General features: G+C 43.8%; 1 protein-coding gene and 1 pseudogene across 7 annotated transcripts in view; one reads left to right on the forward strand and one right to left on the reverse strand.

Moving 5' to 3' along the window:
• Positions 1-9,163, forward strand: part of LOC104997998 (E3 ubiquitin-protein ligase HERC2) — a 236,357-nt gene that overhangs the window by 217,284 nt on the left and 9,910 nt on the right. For all 6 annotated transcript variants that reach the window (XM_010852986.1, XM_010852983.1, XM_010852982.1 and 3 more), the window contains 3 exons: positions 2,304-2,491; positions 3,139-3,336; positions 5,912-5,995. In XM_010852986.1, coding sequence (XP_010851288.1) covers positions 2,304-2,491; positions 3,139-3,336; positions 5,912-5,995 — 470 coding nt within the window. The remainder of the gene's footprint in view (positions 1-2,303; positions 2,492-3,138; positions 3,337-5,911; positions 5,996-9,163) is intronic.
• LOC104997997 lies at positions 8,364-9,157 on the reverse strand (annotated as a pseudogene). Its single transcript, XR_826389.1, has one exon. The product of XR_826389.1 is annotated as a ras-related protein Rap-1b pseudogene (transcript).

Here is a 9,163-nt window from a genome sequence, read left to right on the forward strand (position 1 = left end):
AGAGGAACTAAAGAGCCTCTTAATGAAAGTGAAAGAGGAGAGTGAAAAAGCTGGCTTAAAACTCAACATTCAAAAAAAAGAAGATCATGGCATCTGGTCCCATCACTTCATCGCAAATAGATGGGGAAACAGTGGAAACAGTGTCAGACTTTATTTTTTTGGGCTCCACAGTCACTGTGGATGATGACTTCAACCATGAAATTAAAAGACGCTTGCTCCTTGGAAGGAAGCTATGATAAACCTAGACAGTGTATATAAAAAGCAGAGCCATCACTTTGCCAACAAAGGTCTGTACAGTCAAAGCTATGGTTTCTAGCAGTCATGTATGGATGTGAGAGTTGGACCGTAAAGAAAGCTGAGCACCGAAGAATTGATCCTTTCAGACTATGGTGCTAGAGAATACTCTTGAGAGTCCTTTGGACTTCAAGGAGATCACACCAGTCAATCCTAAAGGAAATCAACCCTGTGAATACTCATTTGAAGTACTGATGATAAAGTTGAAGCTCCAATACTTTGGTCACCTGATGTGAAGAGCTAACTCATTGAAAAAGACTGATGCTGCAAAAGGAGAAGGGTGTGGCAGAGGAAGAGAGGGTTAGATAACATCACCGACTCAATGGACACATGAGTTTGAGCAACTCCGGGAAATAGTGGAGGACAGAGGAGCCTGGCATGCTGCACTCAATGGGGATACAAACAGTTGGACACAACTTAGTGACTGAACATCAACAAAAATATAAGCTGTTGCTATTACTTACCTTGATGCTTAAATCATGCCCTATTTCATCTCCTGGAGTATCCCCACGTCATTCCTTGAGTACTTCTGTGCTTTCTGGCACAGTAAGACATTCTGTCCTTATCCTCAGTCTTTATGTCTCAGACCTAGAATTTGATGTTTCCCCAAGGAGTCCTGGTACCTTTGGAGAAAATGGCATTTAAAAGACAAGATCTGGTCTACAGGCGCTCATTGCTAAAATGCTATCACTGCTGTCAGACCTTCATAGAGGACAGAGCTAGGGAATATATGTGTAAATAATATACAAAATTACATCTGTGTTTGTTTCTGTATGTATATATATACAGTGAACACAACTTGTTCACACAAGTACCCCAAGCTCTAGTTATTTTTTTTTTTATTTTATTTAACTTTACAATATTGTATTGGTTTTGCCATATATCAAAATGAATCTGCCACAGGTATACATGTGTTCCCCATCCTGAACCCTGCTCCCTTCTCCCTCCCCATACCATCTAGTTCTAAACCACCGATTCATTCTAGTTTTCTCTCTCCCCATCCTTGTAACTCCTTTCTCTTTTGTAAGAAACCTGGTCCTCTAATGTAGCAACTTACTCTTCCTGTAGTGGCTGCTGTCCCATCATTGCCTTTGACTTCTCCCCTGTGTGGATCCTTACCTCACTCGGTTGTGACTGCCCCGGCAATCAGGATTGTGCCCTCTCATGGGTATACAGCTCCCTGCTTTGGCCTACCTCTCCTACTGGGCTTACCCTCTTTGTGGAAGCCCTTGCCCCTGTGGATTCTGAGTCTTTTCACCCAGCTGTGCCTCTGCAGAGAGGCTCTCTTCCTCTTGTTTGCACTCTGACACCTACCCAGTGGCTTTCGGACTGAGCTATCCAGAACAGGAAGGGGAAGGACACAAGCACCCTGCCCTTCATTGTGCAGGCCTTGTACTTTGTAGAGTGGTGCTTATGGCTGCATGGCATCCTGAGGAGTCTTTGTGAATCTGGCAAGGCTTGTGACATCTCTGCAGAACTAAATTCACTTCTGTTCTAATCACCATCGTAACCATACAGTGGTGTTTTGTGATTGGAGTCTCGCATGGTGTGCTGAAAAGCGTGATTCTCATCAGTGTTTGAATCTTGAGTTTAGGATAGGAATAACCATTAGAAGAGCACATGTTCCTTTAAGACATGGATTTTGTTTAGTTAAAAATTGACTTTCTCTTCCTTTAACATACAAAATCAATTTGGATTGTTTTTACCATCTGTTTTGATGTTACTTGTTTGGATTAAGAGCTGCTTCCAGGTACATGCTTAGTCTGGTGAACAGACACACTTGGAAAAGGAGTTTTAGCCAGCAGAGGCTGTCAAGAATCCTGGGAATCGTGCTGCCTTTTAAGTATTGTGATTCAAGACATCTAGGTCACCATAAGTGTAACATTTTGCACAGATGACCTCCAACAGTCAGTTGGAGGGTAGTGAGAACTGTATACGTGGGAAGATGTGGTGGTTGTGCATTTATTGGTTCTTGTCTGCAAGTCCTTGTTCTCAATCTGCTGCTTTAGGTGAAGTTTATACATGGGGTGACAATGATGAGGGACAGTTGGGAGACGGAACAACAAATGCCATCCAGAGGCCTCGGCTGGTAGCTGCTCTTCAGGGTAAGAAGGTCAACCGTGTGGCCTGTGGCTCAGCACACACTCTCGCCTGGTCAACCAGCAAGCCCGCCAGTGCTGGGAAGCTCCCTGTACAGGTCAGTTGGTTGAGCCAAGTGGGCTAGCAGGCATGCATGTTGTGACAAAGTTATGCTCTATGTACTAAGTTATGGGTGTATAAGCATGCACACACTTCCTTTCCCCTGATTCATAATGATAAAAACAGTATTTTAAGAACCTTAATTACCAGGTTCAATCCCTGGGTCAGGAAAATCCCCTGGAGTAGGAAATGGCTGCCTACTCCAGTATTCTTGCCTGGAACACTCCATGAACAGAGGAGCCTGGTGGGCACAGTCCCTGCGGTCGCAAAGAGTCATATACAACTGAGCACTCACACATATAAGAACCTTAATTATTCACACTTGTCAACATTCTGTGTATATCAGTGTGTCACCTTTATTAAAAATTTTATAAACTATTCTGGTAGTACAGATTGTATGTTTTCTGTAGTAAATATAATTCTATAAGCTAATTTTTTTTTTTTAGCATTCTCCTTGGTTAACATTTCTTGGCTCAGGCAAAATGGCCAGAATATTATTTTTAAAATGGCAAGATTTTTCAAACCAAACTCAGAAGTCATAGTGCTTCTTTGTTTTCAAGAACAGTATTTTCAACCCATCTGCTATACTGTGGCTTAACTGTGCATTTGACATCTAAATTGACATAACAAGTTTCCATGTTTCAGGTTCCCATGGAGTACAATCATTTACAGGAAATCCCTATCATAGCGCTGAGGAACCGGCTGCTGCTCCTGCATCACATCTCAGAGCTCTTTTGCCCCTGCATCCCCATGTTTGACCTTGAGGGCTCTCTTGATGAAACTGGACTTGGGCCGTCTGTGGGGTTTGACACTCTTCGAGGAATTCTGATATCCCAGGGAAAGGTACTGCTCTGGTAACAATTTTTACTGTAGGTGATGTTGTTATCCTTAGTAAGTTTTAATCCAACAAAAATTTCTAAACCAGAAATATACTGAAAACAGGTCATTTAGCAAATATTCACAGAGCACCTACTATGTACCAGGCTCTGTCCTGGGTTCTTAGAGTGCATTGGTGACAGACAGACACAAATCCCTTCTTTTTTGGAGCTTATATTAAAATGGTTAGGTGCTATGATTTCTCCTGGTAATCTCTTTCCCACTACCCCACCCCTCAGGAGGGGGTTGGCAAAACTAAGCTTCCATTCTTACAGTGCTCTCTGCTATCCTGGACTTGAGGCTTTATGGCAAATTCCTACTGGCAGCAGGAAGGAAAAAAAAATGAGATAATTTCTTCTCCAGGTATGTCTAGCAGAGGACCCAGAAGTTATAGATTGCTTAGATAAAAGTATTATACTAGGATATGTAGAAATTCCTGATTGAAGGTAATTTATCAGACTCTGGAAAGAATCAGGAATGAGGGCTTCTGAAAGGTGTCAGACAGATTTTGACCCACTGACATTTGTAATAATTTGAGCTGTCTAGAATTGAGATATCTGAAGTCATCAAGTTTCTGGCAAGCATCTTGGCAGGACGGCCTAGAAGAGGCTCAGTTGCTGTATGCTAGGGGGTGTTTATACAGGGAAAAAAGTATAGAGGTTAGGTTAAGGAGTCCTTGCCCTGAGGGTTCTGATTCTGTGACATATAGGGTTTTTAATCCAAGGTCATGGCCTGTTTTTAATGATAATAAAATTTAGATGTTTTGGAGTACTGTCCAAACAGATTATTTTTCAGGATTAGCTTTATTTCCTAAAATTCCTAGCCACAAAAGACTGGTGCACACATTTTATGTGTGGTTTAGAGACATGTCGAAGAAGGTGATGGCACCCTACTCCAGTACTCCTGCCTGAAAAATCCCATGGACGGAGGAACCTGGTAGGCTGCAGTCCATGGGATCTTGAGGAGTCCGACGTGACTGAGCAACTTCACTTTCACTTTTCACTTTCATGCATTGGAGAAGAAAATGGCAACCCACTCCAGTGTTCTTGCCTGGAGAATCCTGGGGATGGGGAGCCTGGTGGGCTGCCGTCTATGGGGTTGCACAGAGTCAGACACAACTGATGTGACTTAGCAGCAGCAGCAGAGACATGTAGGCAATGATGGGGATTGTGGTAATGGAAAAATTTCTCTGATAATGGGGAGCAGGAAAAAATTGTGGACAGGTAAAATCAAATTTGAATCTTCAACCATTTTTAAGTAATAAAAATGGCAAATTGATTCCTTTCATCATTACTTTAATCCCTTAGAGTGGAGGTGATAATGCGCAATAAAAGGGAGAAAGCCTCTCCTTGTGGGGAGAGCAGAGAGGCAGCATCTCACACAGTGTGCGAGTCTCCTGTAACTGAGTGGGGTATGGGGGCCTCAGGGAGGCTGAAAGGTTCCCTCAGCAACAGAGGATCAGCCTGTTTGGTCCTAGTTAGAAAGGACTGCTTCTGCTGGGAGTTTTGGCAAGTAGTTTTTGTTGGTGACTGTGGAGTCAGCAGAGCCCAGAAGAGAGCGCATCTCAGGAGGGTGGGACTAGGGGGGCTGCTCTGTGGGGAAGGGAATGCTTGCCCAGAGCAGGGGGAGAGCAGAGGTCAGGAAGGGTGAGGGCAAAGGTAGCTGGTTGGTGTGCAGGATTGTGTGGGGAGGGGCCTGCTCTGCAGTCTCCTGTGTGGTGTGGAGGGTGTGTCTGTGGCCCCCTCTGTGCAGGTGGGAGCACCTCTGCCTTCGCCTCCTCCACAGGTGAGAGTTCTAGGGCTCTGACTTAAGAGCAGTGTGCCCTGCCCTCTACGTCTCTCTTAGCCACCCTTTCTCCAGAAAAGAACACGGGGTCCACTTGTGGGGACCCGTGTCTGCCAGTGACCCTGTCTCCTTTGAGGGCCTCTGGGGTCTGGTCCTGTCCTCAGGCACGCGCACAGCACCGCACAGTCTCCCCATGTGCTGGGGCCCACACAGGCATGCTTCCCCGGGTGGAGTTGGCACCCACTCCGCTTCCCTGTCGTCTTCACCCTGGGTTTTCCAGGTTTCTCTCAGTGCAGGGTGCAGGTGTCTCCCCACCCCACCCCGGCCCTGGCCCCTCCCCTGGCTCCCTGCTGCCGCCGCCTTGTGTCTGGCGTCTCTGTCGGGACAGCAGTGCTGCGGTGTAGTTGGTGCCTCAGTCTGCCAGTACTGGACTTGCAGTTGGCTGGGAAACCTCAGGTTTCTCCTTAGCTCTGAGCCTGGCTTGAGACCTGAGTTAGAGCAGCTGCTCCTCAGGTTCTGGCCCTCTCCTTTCTGTGTCCAGGGCATGTTGGGTGCCTCCTACCCCCAGATGGCAGGCAGGGAGCAGTGCCAAGCACTGGCCCTGCTGGCTGCCTCAGCCTCTGCAGGGACTTGTGTATTGATGCCAGGCTAATCCCCTGGGCCACCTCAGACCTGAAAAAGGGAGTTTTATGACGTGGAATATCTATGGGTAATACTTAATGTATAACATTCTAAATTTTGTTGTGGTGTGTTTTAGGAAGCAGCCTTCCGAAAAGTAGTACAAGCCACTATGGTGCGAGATCGCCAGCATGGCCCTGTGGTGGAGTTGAACCGCATCCAGGTAACAAAATGGAGATGTTCTCTCTTCACAGATGCAATGATTTTGTGGTTGTGAGTTGCGTCCCTGCAGCCTGGGGCAAGTGCTCACAGCAAGACTCCTCTTGTGCCCTTGGTTTGAGAGCAAGGTGCCCTGTGTGTGGGATGGCTTGTGGTGCTGAGACTGCCAGGTGGCCATGTAAATGGTTTTCTTTATAACACGAAGAAGGAAGGCTTATTTCAGATAACCTGGGAGCACAAATCCAGATAAGCAAAAAGGGAAAAATAAAAATGACCCGTATTTCCACCACATGTTGACAACTGCTGCTAATGTTTGTGGGGTATGTTATAACCTGAACTAGACTTTGGTAACTTGCTCTCTGTTCCCCTTAATGCATTGTAAGCACCCAGATCTCTGTCATGTGCTGTGGGGCTGTGCGATTGTTTCTGCTAACCAGCGGCACATGCTGATTTCTCTGCTGTGGGCTGGAAAGTTGGGCTTGCTTTTCTGGGATACAGCAGGGCCAGCTGGTGTGGCTCTAGCTACGTGTGTGTCTTCAGTCACCCACTTGGGTTAGGTTCTGAGATGCAAAGCAGGTTTCGTATTCACACCAGCCTCACACCCTTTCCAATTCTGATGGCTTACTTTGCCAGTTTAATAGGCCAGAATCACTAATACTAAGACTTTGCATCACAGTAGTAATCAAAGAAATGAAAAGGAGACTATCTCTGGACTTATACTGCTGCCGAATGTATATAAGCTTCACATTAAAAGAATTAAAACAAAAGGCACTAATGATGACAGTGTGTGTACTTGACATTTACCATGCAGATGAAATTGGCCCCACCTCTGGAGCAAAAGCGAGCCATGAAGAACAAGTGCTTTGTTCCTGAACTTCCTTGTTAGCACATGATTTTTACCCTGATGTTGGTTATATGACTAGAATTTCTTCCAGAGTTGTTCTTGGGGGGCATTTTTAATTAAGGCAACAACTCTTCTCCTTTGTTGGAGAAGAGTTCTCCAACAACTCTTGTCCTTTGTTGGAGAACACATGTGACCATGCTGATGGAAGTGATTAATTCACTGACGTCATAATGTTTAATGTGAAGCTGGAGGTCAGTCAGCCCATTCCACAAACAAATGGGCTATTTAATTAGATTAATGAGAAAGCTTTTATTTCCCCCCTTGGAGAATCATTTTGGTTTTCTCTACATTATTAGGTTTTTTTTTTTTTGCATGGCAATCCAAATTTATTGAACTACTGATGCTAAGTTATACAAAATTGCACCACTTTAATTAAGGCTTTTAGTTTACATTTGGCCACCTCAAAAGTAGTTGTAACATTAGGTTGGTCAATTTAAATACTGTGGCTCCCTGTTGGATAGACACACAATCTTTACACCCAAACGTTAATGCATACAAAGCAACAAGGCATTGTTAAATAAAACAGCAATAGTTACTGCAACTTAGGCCTTGTGACCAATTACACATGATTAAAATTACTTCCCACATTCACATCCACAGTACTCTTCCACCATTTAACATCTCAACCAAAACGTTACACATGGGAAACAATCACTAACAGGCAAAAATACTAAACCTGTATATTTGGTATTGCAAATACACTTATGCATGAGCAAGCAGGGGATTCACAGTGAGAATCTACAGCTGCAGAAGCCTGAAAATGATTTACAAAAATTGTTAAATCATTAAAAAATTGTTTGAAAATATACACTTCTTGTTGTAGACCCCCACTGTACACACAACTATAAACATTGTTCCCTATGTAAACAAAAAAGGAAACATATAATAAAAGATTTGAAAAGTCTGGACATTTCCTTCCCAACAGATATTAAAGGCAACGTCTTTAATCTAAGACATTATACTGAAAGGACTATCATATTTTAAAGACAAGATCACTGTCTCCACAGGTTTTTTAAAAATTAAAAAAACTATATAGCTGTGTTAATCAAAGCGCTTATTTGTACAATACAATGATAATGACCTTGAATTTCTTTAAAAAAAATTACAATAAGCTACAAGTATCAAAGAAGCAAAGTTATCTGGAGTAGTCTATATAGGAGCTCTTTGGACTTTCTTTTATTATGCTAAAATAGTGGTGCTTTTAGGATTTACGTTATTGTACTCTCCAATACAAAGTATGGGGTGTGTTAAAGTATACAGTACACCATTTTCATACATGTACAACATTGGTGGATGAAAAATGTCTCTTAGCAGTAATACTGGATTGTAGCCTCTGGTTTTACCAGCTGCATACTCTAGGACTATTATATAACTAAAAATCTCTCTGTGATACTGGAAGGTGATTAGAATGTGCAAACTGATGTAGTAGTTTTCATCCGCCTCTTAAAGGGTACCACCACAGAAAGTCCATTTAAGATGTTGGTAGGTTTAACAAAGTTGGAATGCTGGCACTGTTGAATTGGGCAACAGTTCTTCAGACCTGGCTCAGAGCTACAATGCATTTAGTATATTAAAGCAGCTGACATGACGACTTTTTGCGGGCCTTCCCAGGCACTGGAGTTTTTCTGTTAATTTGTCGCACTAGGTCATAAAAGATCTCATTAACATTTATTTTTGATTTTGCAGAGGATTCTAAGAATGCACAGTTGTTCCACTGTCTTGCTAGATTTTGACCTTGTTCCTTTCCTACAACTCTTTCATCTTCCAAGTCACACTTATTACCAACCAGAATCATTGGAACATCACCCGTGTCTTTAACTCAAAGAATCTGTTCTCTCAGATCTGGTAAATCATTGAATGTGGACTGTGCTGTGATGGAATAAACTAACGCAAAGCCTTGTCCATTTTTCATGTACAAATCCCTCATTGCTGTGAATTGTTCCGTTCCTGCAGTATCCAAGATTTCAAGCATACACTGCTGTGCATCTACTTCAACTTGCTTTCTATAAGAATCTTCTATCGTAGGATCATATTTTTCAACAAAAATTCCTTGAACAAACTGTACAGTCAGAGCAGATTTTCCAACGCCTCCCGAGCCAAGAACGACTAGCTTATACTCACGCATGGTGCAAACTTGTAAAAGCTAGTACCTCTCGCGCTGTCACCGGGTGCCCGCAGCCAGCGTCGCCTCACGCTCCCTCCGAGTCGCTGCTCCCGGCGCCACGGCGGGCCTGCCGCTACCCCCGCTGCTGCTGCTGGCGCCCGCGC

Source organism: Bison bison, unplaced genomic scaffold, assembly GCF_000754665.1.
Source record: "Bison bison bison isolate TAMUID 2011002044 unplaced genomic scaffold, Bison_UMD1.0 scf7180017864320, whole genome shotgun sequence".
Lineage (NCBI taxonomy): Eukaryota > Metazoa > Chordata > Mammalia > Artiodactyla > Bovidae > Bison > Bison bison.